Below are 17368 nucleotides of genomic sequence, written 5' to 3' on the forward strand. Positions count from 1 at the left end.
GGTACCTGGGACCTGTGTTTGCCTCAATTAATTCAATGAGTATTTACCCTAATTTGTATTGGGTACCTTATAGGGTAAGGGGTAAGCTAAAGCGGGAGGAGGTAGAAACAGTTTCAAAGAACAACGTTTCTAAAACGTGTACTTGATAGTGTAATAAACTGCCGGAGAGACCAATGTGAAATAATGATGACTGTAGGGCTAACCTCTTCAATTAAGGTAGAGGGGAGCCTCCTGGGCTGTGTGAGGGTTTACCAGAAGTCCTAATCAGAAAATTTGGATACTTTCATAACACTGAAGCAAAACTCGACGTTGGATCTTAGGAAATAATGAAATACGCTAAAAAACAAGTTAAATAAAAACATTTAAAACTTGATTTTAGAGCGTGTAAAACTTGACTGCTTTTCATTTTTCTACTGCAAATTCAAATAATGTACTGAAAAGAGAGCAAAGCAGTTCAAGAGAAAGAAGAAACTGCTGTACGTGAGGCTGCCCCCCCATCCCGCCCCCTTCGCCCGCCCACCCTTCGCTGAGAGCCCCACCGCGGTCCAGTTTGGCTCCACCCAACTCCGGGAGCTCAGCCCTTTTGCAGTCAGTCAAGGAGGAGCGAGGCGGGACTTCCGGAGTTTGAAAAACTTCCGGCGGGAGCCGGAAGACGCGGTCACACACACACAGAATCCCGGGCCTTTGGATACGTGGTGCGGGAAGGTGAGCTGAGCGTCCGCTTTGGCGGTGTGCCTGCGGGCTAGGTTGAGCCCGGCGTCCGGGCTCCGGTGTCGTGGGGGCCACGCTAGCAGTTCTGAGCGCTCATTTGGGGGAGTAACATCTCTATTTAAAAGTGAGAAGTTTTTAGTGTTTGAGTTCTGTATTTACCAACCGTGCATCCAGAAAACCCCTCGTAGGGTCTTAGTAAAAAAAAAAAAAAATGCAGCTCTTAGCTCATAGAGGCAGACAAAGGAAAGCCCGAGCAAACCTGGGTGGTTTTTATACCTCACATTTTCGGAGATGGGGGAGGAAGCATCCTTTTCACTGTCGGGTCATGGCAGAATCAACTTCATTCTCAGCGGTGTGCCCGGCATCCAGGAGGCGCTGAACAGCTGTTGAGGGAGGAGTGGAAACTAGGCTGCCTGACAGCATGTGATTAATGTAATGTATGTGGAATGGGAAACAGGCCTCGTCTTGGTGTTGGGGGCTCTGGGTTCTATTCCTTCTACCACATAGCTCTTCCCTTAGCATAAACCCTTTAACCTCGCTGGATCTCATTCATAAAGATCGCGAGCCTCTGATTTCTGAGGCTCTTTCAGGTCTAGTATTTGTTTGTGTTGCTCAGTTGGGTATCTGCTGACATTCCGAGCACTTAGGATGGTACCCCCAGGGGAAACTTCTCCAGCTGTTCCCCTCTGCTCTACTTCTTACATTTTTAAGTGGTGGTTTTTCCTATTTTAATATTCGTGTGTATGCAGGTTCCTCCGTGCCCTCCTCCCGATCTTCACTTGCCCTAGTTGAGTGCTTTTCCCCTTAGTAACATCACAGAAACCTCCCAAGTTATTGACTTGAAAATGTGCTCATGTGCCCAGAGAAATAAGACAACTTGGTAGACTGGAACATCTCAAGCCACTAAGAATAAGAATGGTCTTCCATACCGTCACTTTTTCAAGAAAACAGTGAGTGGCATGTGTGGTTTTTGCCTAATAGTGCATAAAGTATTCCTCTATAGAGACCATTTAAAAATATATCCTTATGTTCATTGAACAAGTAGTTAGAGAGCAGCTATTAAATGCCAGGCTCTGTGTGATGCAGAAATGAATAAGGTTAACGTGGTTTTTTTCCTTCATGGTGTTTACTGTCATGAAGTAAGCCTGGGGGATGCAGACAATAAGTAAGGATAGTTATAGGTTATATTATATAGTACTGTATAAAGGAAGGAAACGGGGACCTATACTATTATTTCCAGGACACCCATTTTAGGCCTAAAATACTAAGCTCTAAGAGATGAGAAGGAGCCAGCCTATTGGTGAGCAGGAGGAATGGTACTCCACCCAGGGTGAACTTGAGGTGGGAAAGAATCATGTCTGTTACAGGAACTGAATGTTGTGACTATGGTTGTGGAGATACAGCAAGTGGTAAATATAGTTAGAAAGGTAGGCGGGGGCCAGTCCTGCGGGCACTTTAGAAGGCAATAGTAAAAAAATATGATTTGATTCTACTTGGGAGGTGGGAAATCATCAAATGGTTTTTAAGCATTTTCTAGATGACCTTCTGGACTGGTATGTGGAGAATGGGTTGTAGGGGCAAGAGTGGAAGCAGAGTGGCTGGTTAAGAGGCCAGTACAGTAGTCCAGGTGAGAGATATTGGGGACTAAAGACTCACTAAAGATTATAGAGATTTAAGATATATTTTGGAGGAAAAATTTGTGACTTACTAATAGACTGGATGTGGGAGATGAAAGAAAAAAGGATTTGCAAGGCTTTCACTTAGCAAGTGAAACTTTGGGGGATAATGGATATTTTCATTATCTTGGTTGTGGAGATGTGTATACATATGTCAAAACATCAAATTGTACATTTAAGTCATGTACAGTTTATTGCATGTCAATTATAGCTCAATGAAGCTGTAACATTTTTTGAAGGTTCTGGCTTAGCAAAAAATCATCTAAGGTGGATGGTGGTGCAATTTATTGAGGTGGTGTAGGAGTGGGTTAAGTAGGTGATATAGGTATTTAAAACCATGGAAATAGCCCGGCCAGTGTTGCTCAGTGGTTGAGTGACGACCTATGAATCAGGAGGTCTCAGTTCAGTTTGATTCCAGGTCAGGGCACATACCTGGGTTGTGGGCTGGATCCCCAGTGTAGGGCATGCAGAAGGCGGCTGATCAATGATTGTCACCATGGATGTTTTTTTATCTCTCCCTTACCCTTCCTCTCTGATATTAATAAAAATATAGTTAAAAAAACCCCACATGGAAATAGATTAAATTTTGGTTAATCTAACAAATCCTATGACACACAGTAAGGGAATATTAGAGAATGGAGGTAGATAAATAGTTCCTAAGAACATTGGTATTTAAACTTCAGTTTAACCCTAGAGAATTTATCTGCTAAAATAAATCTGCTTATTTCCTGTATCATATGATGTTTCTGACTCTTTTTCTTAATTTTTTAGAGTTGGGCCTTTGAATTTGATAAATATTTTTCAATGACTTTAGTAATTGTTATTTAAATATTGAAACTTTTATTATAAGGGAATGGATTATCTTGTTTTAGGAATAACGTGGCTGCCTACTCAGTTAATCAACATTGTCAACTTTGCATATAAGCTTCTTTATACTGTAAGAAGACATAGAAGAGGGAAAATAGTTCTTACAGTTTATAGTTTAGATGTAGTTTAATAAAGAACTATATATTTTATAGTTTGCTGTCTGATATACCCTCAAAAACACTTGTAGCCCTAACTTGTTCGGCTCAGTGGATAGAGCATCAGACTGTGGACTGAAGGGTCCCAGGTTTGATTCTGCTCAAGGGCATGTACCTCGGTTGCGGGCACATCCCCAGTTGGGGGTGTGCAGGAGGCAGCTGATCGATGTTTCTCTCTCATCGATGTTTCTAACTCTCTATCCCTCTCCCTTCGTCTCTGTTAAAAAATCAATAAACTATATATTTTTAAAAAACATTTGTAGTATACTCAAGCATATAATTCTAAAAAACTATGAATTGTCACCCTATAGGAGCTAATATTTTACCAAAGATGGCTCACACTCATCAGGCTTTTGAAACCATTGGAAAGGTGTTAGCTGCTCTTATAATTGGCAGCCACAGCCACATAAGAGGGGAAACCTGTGTTTGGGCTTTAAATGAACCCTATTCCCCCCCCGACAGCATTTTCTAACAGCAGAGCTGTTAGTTTTGCATGACACATTTTGCAGACAAAATAAGTCATCAGTCATTCAGGTGATTCAAATCATGCTGATTTCATGTTCTATTTCTTCCAGATGTCATCATTGCCAAGAAGAGCAAAAGTAAAGGTCCAGACTGCAGTACCCATAGATGAATTTTCGTCCTTCTCTGAGTTGTAAGTATATTGTTTTCTTTTTATGGGGGTGGGAGGGTGGGAGAATGGTGTATATTTTAGGGAATTAATGCATTCTTTCACTAACTTCTAAGTCATCTGGATTGAAGAAGGCGGTGCTTTTTTTCAATCATTCATGCAACAGATATTTATTAAATTCATGCTTTGTCCCAGGTTCTGTTTTGGTATTGGTACTGTTGAACAAGGAGAAAGAAAATAATGAACTAAACATTTAAAAATACATATATTTTTATTGATTTCAGAGAGGAAGGAAGAGGGAGGAAGGACTAAAAACATCAGTGATGAGAGAGAATCTTTGATTGGCTGCCTCCTGCACACCCCACACTGGGCAACGAGCTCACAACCTTGCCATGTGCCCTGAATCAGAATCAGACTGTAACCTCCTGGTTCATAGGTTCATTCCTGCCACATCAGGCAACAAACTAAAGATTTAACATAATATCTACACTATAATGTAAGCTGCATGAAAGCAAGGAATTTTTAAATACAGGTTGGACAAAAGTAAGTTTACAGTTGCTCATATGGAAAATAATACAATAATTAATAAATAATAATATAAGAATAAACTCTGTGTTTCACATACTCACGACTGTAAATCTACTTTTGCCCCACCCTGTATTGCTTTAGAGCAAGGTTTCCCAACCTCTGCACTATTGATCAGATAATTCTTTGCTGGGGGACTGTCCTTTCATTATAGGAAATGGGGCAGCATCTGGGGTGTCTTATCTACTGGATGCCAATAGCATCCTCCCATTCTCCTTGACCCTCCTGCAAGGACAAAATTGTCCCCAGTTGAGAACTTCTGCTTTAGAACACCATAGTAGGTGCCCTGAAGAAACTTGTTAAATAAACGACCGATTAATGTTAGACAGTAATAGTACTGTAAGGAAACATAAAAGTGGACAAGAGGTAAGAGAGCATGGTGAGTGGTTGGAGTGGGAGACATTTTGGTTACAGTAGTTGGGAAAGTTCTTTTGGAGTGTGTGACAAGAGATCTAAATGAGATTTGGGAGTGTAGTTTGCAATAGACAAGGAATAGATGGATCTTCCAAGTTGTGGGACAGCAAGTGTGACAACCTGAGGCAGGAATGAGCTTGGAGTGTTCAGGGAACAGCAAGACCAGTGGCCAGACCAGAGTCACCAAGGCAGAGAGGGACTGGAAATGAGATTAAAATGGGTGAGAAGTGGTTTGATTTGGAATATATTTTAAAGATAGAGTAGACAGGAATTGGGGAAGACTGGAGGAGGATCAGGTGTGAGGGTGGTGATATCAGGAGATCTGTTTGGGGCTTGGTAAGTTTGAGATGATCGCTAGACATTGAGTGAAAGTGGGCATCCTCTTGAGCTCAGGTCAGGTTGGAGACATAAAATTGAGATTCCTCTATATTCAGCTATAGGGTGAGTGTAAGAAGAGTGTAGAGAGCAGAGGGCTGAGGACTATGTCTGAGAGGTTCCCAACGTTGAAAGGTTGTGGAGAGGAGGGCAAGTAAGCAAAGGGTCTAAGGCAGTGGTTCTCAACCTTCTGGCCCTTTAAACACAGTTCCTCATGTTGTGACCCAACCATAAAATTATTTTCGTTGCTACTTCATAACTGTAATGTTGCTACTGTTGTGAATCGTCATGTAAATATCTGATATGCAGGATGGTCTTAGGCGACCCCTGTGAAAGGGTCGTTCGATCGCCAAAGCAGTCGCGACCCACAGGTTGAGAACTGCTGGTCTAGGGAGAAGCTGCCAGGGAGGCAGGAGGAAACCAGAGGAGCAGTGTCCCTTAGGCATGAAAGATGTGCTCTAAGGAGTGAGTGCCCCGTGCTGCTGAGAGGTCAAGTGCGATTAGGAATGAGTGTTGACTAGCTGTCTTAGAACTGCCTCATGCATAATAAAATAATACCTGTACTAAGTTTTTCTTCCTAATAACTGAAAGCACTTTGTGCCTGTCATGTAATCTTTGCATTATCCCTCTGTGAACTAAAGTTAATAATTCCTGATTGGGGGATGATGAGATTGAGGTGAAATGAAGTCATTCAGCTCAGTTTGGTAATGGAATGAAGAGCAGAATCCTGGTTTTCTGATTTCTTGGTTTTCTAAATCTCATTCTTTCAGTTCACCTGTTATTGTGCTATGTTACTTTAATGCTTTTCGGTGTTATTTATTTTTGACTGCTCTTAGGCTTTAGTTAGTGTCTGCCTCTGAAGATAACTCACTTAGAGACCATCAGTAGCTTCACCTATCGTAGTGGTTCTCAACCTTGGCTGCACATTAGAATCACCTGGGAATCTTTTTTTTTTTTTTTAAATATACATTTTATTGATTTTTTACAGAAAGAAACAGAGAGGGATAGAGAGTTAAAAACATCGATGAGAGAGAAACATCCATTAGCTGCCTCCTGCACCTCTCCCACTGGGGATGTGCCCGCAACCAAGGTATATGCCCTTGACTGGAATCAAACGTGGGACCTTTCAGTCCGCAGGCTGATGCTCTATCCACTGAGCCAAACCGGTCAGGGCACCTGGGAATCTTTTTAAAATCCTGATTTCTGGGCCTCATCCCCCAGAAATTCTGTTTCTTTGTTACTAATGTTGTTACTAACCCATAATAAAGAAACAGAATTTCCGGAGGATGAGGCCCAGAAATCAGGATTTTAAAAAGATTCCCAGGTGATTCTAATGTGCAGCCAAGGCTGAGAACCACTGACCTATAGTAACTATGCTCTCCTAGGGCATAATTTAGCTAAGCAGTCATCCAATCAAGTTTTGCCTCTAGGCAGAACTTAAACATTAAAAAAGCCAAACATCTCTATTCACTAATCAGTGAAGGACGTAGTTATCCTTCCTGCCAATATTGACCTTTTACGTTGTGGGAAGAAATAAAATTAACTGGATTGACGGAGCATGATGCTCCTTTCCCAAAGTTCACATGCTGCTTTTGCTCTGCTGTTGCTATGAGTTTGATTCTTGAGTTGTTAGAAATGTACTATAGCTGTACCTGATCCCATTTCATCAGGAAACAAATCCGTTCTGTGAAAGGAAAAAAAGGGTTAAGTAAAAACAGTTGGAGCCCTGCTGGCATGGCTCAGTGGTTGAGCATGAACCTATGAACCAGGAGGTCAGGGTTCGATTTCTGGTCAGGGCACATACCCCGGTTGTGGTTTCGATCCCCAGTGTGGGGCGTGCAGGAGGCAGCCAATCAGTGAGTCTCTCACCATTGATGTTTTTTTCTCTCTCTTTCCCTCTCCTTTCCTCTCTGAAATCAATTTAAAAAAACGAAAACAAAAGATGCATCTTATTCCTTCCCACTCTGGAAGATCTGGGAGAAAAACAAAAACAAAAACACAACAAAAACAAAACAGTTGGAAGGTCTTGGTAGTGGCTTTTTATGTAATTGAGTGTGCTTCCTAGAGCCATTTCCCACTCCTTACATTGGTTTGAATAACCTAATACAATTTAAATGAATACGGTTAGTATGTAGGCAATTATTTAAGTGCTTTTCACTGTTAAGATGGAAAACCTCACAGTGACTATGGTGTGACATGCTCCAGCACATTGCTGACTGTAATAAATGACTTCCTACGTCTTGAGTGTATGTGTGTGTATAGTTGTCTGTTAGGTGAGAGGTGAATGGAAAGACCTGTCATTTACAGCATATCGGGGGCTACTTTTACATTTGTCTCTGATTAACTTTTCAGTTTTTGGTAATACCTGTTCATAGCTTGTGCTCATATCACTCCATTTTATATTCAACACCACATACCTTATTCTTTTTTCAAGAAGTATGTTTGTTTTTTTGTGGGTTTTTTTTTTTTTTTTTTACTTTGACATTTGGCTTCATTTTTCCTGCAATTTTTCTGTCAATTTACTCCTAGATCATCTGCCTCTGAAGAAGATGACAAGGAAGATAGTGCCTGGGAGCCCCAAAAGAAAGTCCCCAGAAACGCTAAGCAGCCTGTTTGCAAGGAGTCCAAACCGAAGAGGGTGCCTCGGGGGAAGAAGAATACCCTAAAGATCAGCGATGGCTCGGAAGGCGTGGCTGTTAAGGAGCTGGTAGGTCCGTTAGCTGGACACAGGGCCACTGCACTGCTTTCCTAACTGATGATGTTACTGTCTCCTGTATTTAGTGCCCAAATGAGTGCCAGGTCTCATTCCTTTACACCCGAGCTGTCACTTGGGCACGTATGTGGTGGGGGCTGTGCGTCAAGTGGCCTCTGGACATGTGTGGACTGCTTTGCAAACTCCCTCACACTGCCCTGCTGTCGCACTTTCTTCTGTTCTGTATCCATCTGCATAAATTGGTGACAGGTGTAGCCTCTTGCCTTTTGTCACTGTGTGTTACTCTTTTCTATCAGCGGTTCTCAACCTGTGGGTCGCGACCCCTGAAAATACATCCTGCATATCAGATATTTACATTACGATTCATACTTACAGTTATGAAGTAGCAGCGAAAATAATTTTATGGTTGGGGGTCACCACAACATGAGGAACTGTATTAAAGGGTCGCGGCATTAAGAAGGTTGAGAACCACTGCTTTGATTGCAAGTTTTTCTTGGTTGTTCTGGCTGTGTAGACCTATCCTTTAGTCATTTTTCTAAATTAACCTTTTTATTTGTAGATAATTTCACATACAGTTATAAAAAATATACAGAGAGATAGTATGTGCCCTTCATCGAGTTTTCCCCAATGGTAACATCTTACAAAATATAGGAAAATATTACAATGAGGATTTGATGGTTATAAAACCCACTCAACTTATTTAGATTTCTCCAGTTTTCTTTGTATTCATTTATGTGTGCGTGTATATGTATATTAAGTTTTATCATGTGTAGGTTTATGTATCCACCACACAGATCCTTGTGGTTCCATCACCACAGGGACCTAGTGTTGCTCATTTATAGTCACACCCAGTTCCTTCCCACCCTACTTTCCCTCATCTCCTCCCTGCCCCCAATTTCTGACTTCTGGCAGCCACTAATTTGTTCAAGAATGTTATATAAATATAATCATATAGTGTCTAACTTTTTGAGATTGCCTCCCCCCCCCAACATAATCTTGAGATTCTTCCAAGTTATTGTGTGAATAATTTGTTCCTGAGTAATACTTCATGGTAATTGGTTTTTATCTTCTAATTATCGTGTGTTTTCTTTGTGATTTGATAGAATAGTTCTGTGCTTATTGCTGATGTTGATTTGGAAGACAGAAAAAATAAATTGGATACTGTGCAGACTCTGAAAACAGCAAAGACAAAACGGAAAAATTCAGCTCAGTCACCTTCAGCTCCAAGGACCAAAAAGCTGAAAGTTGGTGAAGAAACCAACAAAGCTAGCAGCTTCAAGAGTGAGAGTAACAGTACAGAGACACCATCCACAAGCACCCTGTGGGAAGGGGCATGCAAGAAGGAAGAGGATGAGGATGGCTGTACATCTGATCAGTCCCCTTTAAAGAAAATAAAGACCGAATCATGTCCTCAGGGCCAGCCTGTCAGGTTTCCAGCAAATGCCAGCAATGTTACAGAGGAGGCGGAAATGAACTGGGACATAGTACAGGTATGTGCAGCCTTTTTCTGTATTTTAGTTCAGTTGATTCCTTTCTTTTTGACTAGCATAAGGGTGTTAGTGGCTAAGGGAAGGGTTGGGAGTTTTCTCTTGTCCGTTTGTTAGCGGTTTCAGGAGGCTCTGGTCACTGGTTCCCTTCCTGTGTATGGGAACTTCACCATAGCACTGCACTCCTGCTTTCAGAGGCAGGTGTTGGGGAAATGGGGACTGAGAAGAGTAGAGTCAGTGATGCCATGTTGGTTGGGAAGGTCTAGAACAATTAAATGCCTGTAATCTGTGTATTATGCTTTGAAGCAAAATGTATGTCCAAAGTCTTTGGGAAATCCTGAAAAGTACATAGTTGGTTAGGAGTGGTCAGTGGAAATTACTTGTATAGAAATGATTAATTATTACTAACTAGAGGCCCGATGCACAAAATTCATGCAAGAGTAGCCCTTCCTTCCCGGCTTCCCTCGCAGCACTGGCTTCGTCCATCCGGTCTAATTAGCTTATTACTCTCTTATTATTATAGATTGAACATGTTAGAAATGGCATTTTTATTTCCTTCGTTTTATTTCCTTCATTTTTGTGTGATAATCCCCATGAACCCTGACGACCATGACACCTGATCCTCTTTCCCCCCCATCTTCAAGGCATGTTTCCCAACTCTGAAAAGTCCACTGTTCTCTCAGGAACATCAGTGTTTTGTTTGGGGAGGGAAAACTGCATTGCCTATACTTTGCTTAGTTATAGACTTCACATACAAACATAGTGTCTATTTACTAATCAGGGATTAGAGACCCTGAGCCAGGGAACCTGCTCCTTCTCAGGCCTGTCCCCCAAGCTGCAGATGGGGGGTTGCCATCAGAAACTAGTTTTTGTCAGAGTACATTATATTATTATGCAAATACGTTGTGAATACCCTGAGCATTAAAAGAATTTGAAGAGGTGACTAGCTGCAAGCAGTTTTTGAGCAAATCAAATGCTCCAAAGTGGTGATTGATATTGTATGTCTCTTTATTTTGAGGGGTGTAGTGGTAGGGGAGTGGAGCAGCCATATGTAATATTTTTGCAAAGTTTCTAAATTAAGGAGGAAGAACAAGCAAAACCTCTTCATTAGCTATTTACCCCTTTCTTGCAACCGATGATGTGTGATTATATGGGTGAAGAAGACTATGGGATGACAAAATTGTGCAAAGAAGTGGGACAGGAAGGAGGTGAGCTGAGTTGGCTTTCTCTGCAGTTCTGCATATAAGCACAGCATCACTCATTAGGTCAAACTGTTTATTCCAGGATGAATTAAGTAAAACAAAATTTTTGTTACTAATATATAGCTGGTAGTTTTTAAAAACTATTTTGAAGTGTTCATACAGGAAAATGTTGTTAAGTGTATACAGTTTATGAATGTTCAGAAGTGTCATCATATATCCAACTTCCAGATCAAGAAACAGAACATTAACAGCACCCTGGAATCTTCCTTCATAACCTTTTCTAATCCCCAATTCCCTCTCCTGTAACCACTCTGACTTCTAAAAGCATAGATTAGTTTTTCCTTTTGCAGTCTTTAAGAAAACTTTCTGTGTTTGATAAGTGATCCAATAAAATGAATATGTAAGGGTAAAAAGAATAGCAGGAATTAACAGCTTTCAGAAGGAATGTATTTAATTGCTGGTTTTTGGAATGATGTTGAATAGAAAATTCTCAATTCTAATCATTAGAGAGTCATTTAATTTAAATGTTAGGTCTTTTAAAATGTAGATGCTGCCTAAGGCTGATTAATGCTATAGTTTATTAACTGATGCCTAGACTTTATTTTTTAAACTGAAGGAATGGGAATATAGACTTGAAGGAATAAGTCTCTGGACACTGGGAGGATGCCATTTTGTTGTAGGTTTTAGACACTCCGGGGGCAGTATGAAGGCACCATGTCTCATTTCACTGCCGGAGGATTCAGGAAGAGACGTAAAGGCAATTTGATTAATTTGTGTTTTTGCCTGAAAAGAAAATCATCTTGCTTTGCACACAATCAAATTTTTGAAGGTACTATAGCTCGGGGGACTGGGCAATTCACTTAACTTCTTTGGGCCTCAGTTTTTGTATTTGTAAAATAGGAATAATGATAGTACCTCTTATATAGTTTAAATGAGTTAATATTGAATATGTAAAAGTGTTTAGAATATAATAAACCCTATATGGGTGCTAGTTTAGAGTATAATAAGCCTCATATAGGTGTAAGTTTAAAACACTTCACGAAAAGTGCCTCTCTATTTAAATCTTATAGGGGGAAAAATCTCAAGACTGCCTTCCTTCTTTACTCTCATTCCTATCTACCAGTTAACTATACAAATTATTAAAGTAATAAAAGTGTGAATGGTTTAAAAGTAAAAAACTGCAGTAGTTCTCTGCCTTCTCCTACCCATCCTTAAGGTTTGTTCTCTCCTTTTAACTCTTAAACATTTCTTTGTTGTTAGCCTCATTTTTTCCTAAAATACAGATTGCTGGGCCCTAGCTCAGAGTTTCTGAATCAGTGTATCTGGAGTGAGGCTCAAGAATTTGCATTGCTAAGAAGTTCCCAGATGATGCATGTGCTTCTACTTTGGGGATCACACATGGTGAACCACTGCTCTAGTCCACAAATCTCATTGACTCATAGGGGTTTACAGGCTACTGATTCAACAGTTGAAACCTAGTAATGAGCAGGTCAGTCATTTAGTGGCTTAATAGTGGCCATAGGCTAGAGTTCAGACTCTACAGAATTCACCATTCACCTTTTCATTTTGCACCTCAACACCACTTGTACATTTGAGCATTGCTGGACAAGTAGCAACTTAAAAAATGTGCCTAGGTTTCTCATCAGTGGCTTTTGATATGCAGTCTCTCATCTTGGAATCCCTGCCCCCATTTGGCTGCCTGGGGATATCTTCATTTTCTTGTCGCTTTTTCATTGCTCTGGATGTTTCTACCTTCCCTGTGCTCTTAAAACAATCAATATATGCTTCTGTCAGAGTACAAATCACACTGTAGTTTAACTGCCGCCCTGTCTGTCTTTCTTCTGTTTGTCAGTGTAACCGGACAAACAATGGGTCCATGCTGCCTGTCACTATTCAAGCCAATTAAGCAGAGACAGGGTTGAATCATATGTGAGCATTTATTTTATTCCAATTTTGCAAGCAATATGGGAGAGCAGCAGGTCATCCACAAAAATCTGCTCTTTCCAGCCCACTATAAGCCAGCTGCTTATATAGGTAGAAGTACAAAGCAAAGGTGGCAAATGGGCAGTTTACAGATATGCAAAAGGCCTGGGGATCTTCAAAGTGCTTAGTGATTTACAAGCCAACGGGTAGGCCAAATGGCAATTAACTGGTAACCACCCTGGAGATTTGCAAAGGCCTGAAGGTATGCAAAAAGGGCTGGGGATCTTCAAAGGGCTGGCGATTCTGGCCTCTGGCTCTGGTTTCTGCAACAAAGTTGTTAATCTTTCCATGATAATGGGCAGCTCCAAATGGGGAGGAAGGGTTGCATCTCCAGGTCAGCTCCCAGGTCCCCAGTGCCACTGCCAGCCAGGTTAGAATGTGCCGTCTTTAATCAGAATAAAACAGTCACGGTTAACAGAGCATGGTTAATATTTCTTACATTCTAGCTGGTTTCCTGACATTCTATTAATGCTCCTATCATTAGCTTGTGAGCTTGTTGGGAAGGGGGACTTGGTTTTTTATATTTTGATTATCACTGGCGTAGTGTCGTTATTGGCATTTAATATGAACTAAAATAATTGTTTAACTAAATTAAGACAGAAAAAATCGGATGATTTGGAGGCCCAAAAGTGATGATTGCTTATATGTAGTTTTATTATTCTTAATTTCAAGGAGCAAATTTGCCATAAGTGGCAGCATACACACTCCTAAAAAAATTTTTTTTAAAAATTTATTTCAGAGAGAAAGGGAGAGGGAGAGATAGAAACATCAGTGATGAGAGAGAATCATTGATCGGCTGCCTCCTGCACGACCCCTTCTGGGAATCGAGCCCACAACCCAGACATATGCTCTGACTGGGAATCAAACCGTGACCTCCTGGTTCCTAGGTTGATGCGCAACCACTGAGCCACGTTGGACAGGCAGCATACACACTCTTAATACATGTGAACGCACAGCCAGTGTATGTGCCCTGACTGGGAATTGAATTGGCGATCTTTCGGCGCCCTGACTGGGAATTGAACTGGCGATCTTTCGGTGCGTGGGACTATGCTCAAGCAACTGAGCCACACTGGCCAGGGTCGCATTAACATTTTATTTCCACCCTAGATTGCTAACTCCTTGAGGACGGTGAAGTTTGGGGCCAAGCTTGAGAAGGAATTTTAGAACGATGCTGTAGTGATTGGACTTTTACCAGTAGATAGATAAGAGACACTGGAGGTTGGGAAGAAGAAAAATTAAAAACAAAGGAATTATTATATCTTTGTTCTAGAAATATAGTCATTAGTAATGCAGAGACGTTGGATGGAAGGTCTAAAGAACATGAAATCCTGATCTGTGGCTCAGGTAAAATATACTTGCAGAAAGGAGTTCCAGGGGAGGGAACAGACATTTCAGAGTTTAGTTTGCTTCTTTGGTGACGGAGGAGATGGCTGTGATAGAGAACACACTATGACAGTGAGGACATTTATTAGAGTTCTTTTGGTTGCAATAAGAGAAAACCCCAATTGAACTAGCTGAAGCAATAAAGGAGATTTATTAACCTGTATAACAGGTAAGTTTTATTTATTGAACTGTGTAGCAGGAAAGTACACTGAAATACTCTCTTCATGATTCTCTTTGCACTGTCACCCTCAGCTTCAAGGTTCTACATGTACAAATAGTTTTTCTCCAGAGGAAAAATATCTCAGTCCAGAGTTCTAGCCCAGATCTTGAGCTTGATGGTTGGCTCAAGATACCATTAGTCTTAATAGTCTGTGAAGTTTAGTCATTTATTTCATATCCATTTTTGAAATTCAGTCTATTTTACATATTACCTGATTTTATTAGCTAGTTGATTATGATACTTCTTTAATAATTTTTCTGTTCTTTTATTTTTTTGGCAGATCTTGTGCATCAAGATTGAAATACTAATAAAACTTAAGGCCTTTTATATTTTACTTTGAACAAAGCTGCCTAGGTTGTGAGAAGAGTTACTGAAATTGCATTTCATTCTTTTTCTTCTCTAGGCTGACTTCTCTAAACTCTTCTGCTTACATGTACATTGTGCTGAAACTTGTACATGTAGACTTGAGTGTATTTTTAAGACTTAATTACTTTGAATTTGGAATGCTATATGTGTATGATACAAAATTCAAGATATAGATATTTCTGTCCTAACTCTCATCCAACCAGTTATCTTTCCTGAAAGTAAGCCATGTTTCCACTTCTTGTTAATCATTCCAAATTAGTCCATATAGGAGCAGTTGTATGGCATCCTAATCTGTGGGCATATCATGATTTATTTACCAGTTCCCCATTGCAAAATTAGGTTTTGTCAGGTAAACTCCTAGGAGTGGGATTATTGCATAAAAGCATTTATGTATTGTGAATATTGATAGATGTTATCAAATTGTACTTTCTCACTAGCAATAACTTAAAGTGCCTTTTCTTGTCACTTATGCCAATACCGCGAATTACCAACTCCTTGATCCTTGTGACCAATCTGAGAGGGAAAAAAGTGCATATCTCATTGAGCCCTGTAGAATATAAATGATGCAGAGTGGTTTCAATTGCATTTTATTAAATTAGTGAAATGACTATTTTATGATTGTTAATTTATATATCTATAGACTTTTTTTAATGAAAAATTTTTTTAAACCACATGAAGTAATTTCTAAGTGATTGGAGAACATTATTTGATGCTGTATTTTAAATTACATATTATATATCGATGTTTAATTTTCAGGATTCTAAATCACTAAGTGTACTTAATTTGCAGGTTTTATCTGAGAGAACTAATATTGAACCTTGGGTTTGTGGCAACATCATTCGTCTCTTTAATGATGATAATACAATTCCCTTCATTGTACGTTATCGAAAAGAGCTTATTAATAACCTTGATGCTGATTACTTGAGAGAAGTTCAACAAACACTAGAGGAGTTACGGTAAGAAACCTGGGAAGAGATGAGCCTAGTGTGAGGGGAAAGAGGGCATGTGAGCCAATGAGGAGAAACAGCGAGGAAGTGAATGACAATGTATTTCAGCAGTTTCAGTGTTTTGTTTTGCATAATTATTATTATCTGGTCATAGTTCTATTCTGACAGAGTAAGTCAGTTTTAGTTTACTTAGGGCTGTACAGAGTCCTGCTGGTGTATTTACGCATAGCTTGGGCATGTGTCAAAAAGTTGGTTTTCAGTGAAAGTGTGTGCCTAAGAGTTTGACTGTCATCTTTCATAGAAATGATTATGTATAATGGCAAAATTGGGACTGCCAGCAGGAAACTCAGAAAAATAAAATTTTGTCTAAATCTTCAACAGCTTTCACAAAACTGCCCTCTTATTACTATAAAGACCCTGAGTGGGAAGTTCTTTGTCAGTATAGAGTTTGGTAGGAAATATGTATATTTTCTTTTTCTATTATTTTAGAGGGGATGGTGATTTTATATCGGGATTGTAAGTTTTGTACAGTTATAGAATGGAAAGTACCCTTTAAAAATATTATGCCTATGAACTTATTGTTATAACTCAGGAATACACATGTAGAAACTATAAAGACTGTAAGACTTTGTATTATTCAGTAAAGTTTATGGAAACACTCTTCGTCATTCATGCATTTATTGCATGTCTCCTACATTCCAGGTGCCATGTTGTTAGCATATGTTCTTCAGGTCTATAAAAAGAATTTGATTAAAATGTGGTATACTACCATTAAGCTATCCTAAAAGTATTAAGGGTTATTTTTACAACAAGTCCAATAAACTTCCTGTGATTTTGGGGGAACTTGCAACTCACTAACTTTTCCACCCCTTTTGTTGAAGTTTTTAATGCCAGGAGAATTAAAATGCTAATATATGGACAGTTAGTGTACGTTATTGAATAAAGCTCATTAATAACCTTGATCCTGATTACTCGAGAGGCAAAATCACTTAGCCAACTGAGGGAGTCACTATTAAAAAATAAATTAAAGAATATGAGTAAAGAAAAGCTTTCTGTATTTTCTCTAAATATGCCTCTTTTCCTTATATGATGGCCAATAGGACATTGGTCTTTTGTCAAAATGGCTCTGGTAGGCTCCAGCCCCCTGGCTACCAGGACTGTAAAAGGCATATAGGATGTAATCTAAGGACTGCATATGCTTCATTTAAAAAAAAATAAAAATGTTTCTTTATTGATTTCAGAGAGGAAGGGAGAAGGAGAGAGAGAGAGAAACATCAATGATGAGAGAGAATCATTGATTGGCTGCCTTCTGCACACCCCACACTGGGGATGGAGCCCACAACCCAGGCATGTGCCCTTGGCTGGAATCGAACCTGGGACCCTTCAGTCCGCAGGCCGATGCTCTATCCACTGAGCCAAGCCGGCTAGGGCTATGCTTCATCTTTAATTTGAAATCTCCTGCCTTTGGTTCCCCCCCCCCCCCCCCGCCCATAATTAGATTTAATTTTATTTTTTATCATTTTTATTAATTTGTATTATCTCCCTGCCTTTTGCCCATCATTTTAGCAATAGCATTATTAGGCAGATCATGTAAATAGAAACAGATAATGAAATAGGATGAGCGGCATTAAAAATAACAGTAGGATTGCATAT

At 39.9% G+C, this 17368-nt stretch overlaps 1 protein-coding gene across 3 annotated transcripts in view; it reads left to right on the plus strand.

The window, feature by feature from the left end:
• The first annotated feature begins 598 nt into the window (after positions 1–598).
• SRBD1 (S1 RNA binding domain 1) overlaps positions 599–17368 on the plus strand; it is a 162182-nt gene continuing 145412 nt past the window's right edge. For 2 of the 3 annotated variants that reach the window (XM_059659941.1, XM_059659943.1), the window contains exons 1-5: positions 599–705; positions 3985–4064; positions 7944–8121; positions 9231–9617; positions 15558–15724. In XM_059659941.1, the coding sequence (XP_059515924.1) occupies positions 3985–4064; positions 7944–8121; positions 9231–9617; positions 15558–15724 (812 nt within the window). In that variant the 5' untranslated portion in view covers positions 599–705. Of the gene's footprint in view, positions 836–3984; positions 4065–7943; positions 8122–9230; positions 9618–15557; positions 15725–17368 lie in introns of all 3 variants that reach the window. The other variant, XM_059659942.1, reaches the window with a different exon arrangement.

This window comes from Myotis daubentonii, chromosome 12 (genome assembly GCF_963259705.1).
Source record: "Myotis daubentonii chromosome 12, mMyoDau2.1, whole genome shotgun sequence".
In the NCBI taxonomy this organism is placed as follows: domain Eukaryota; kingdom Metazoa; phylum Chordata; class Mammalia; order Chiroptera; family Vespertilionidae; genus Myotis; species Myotis daubentonii.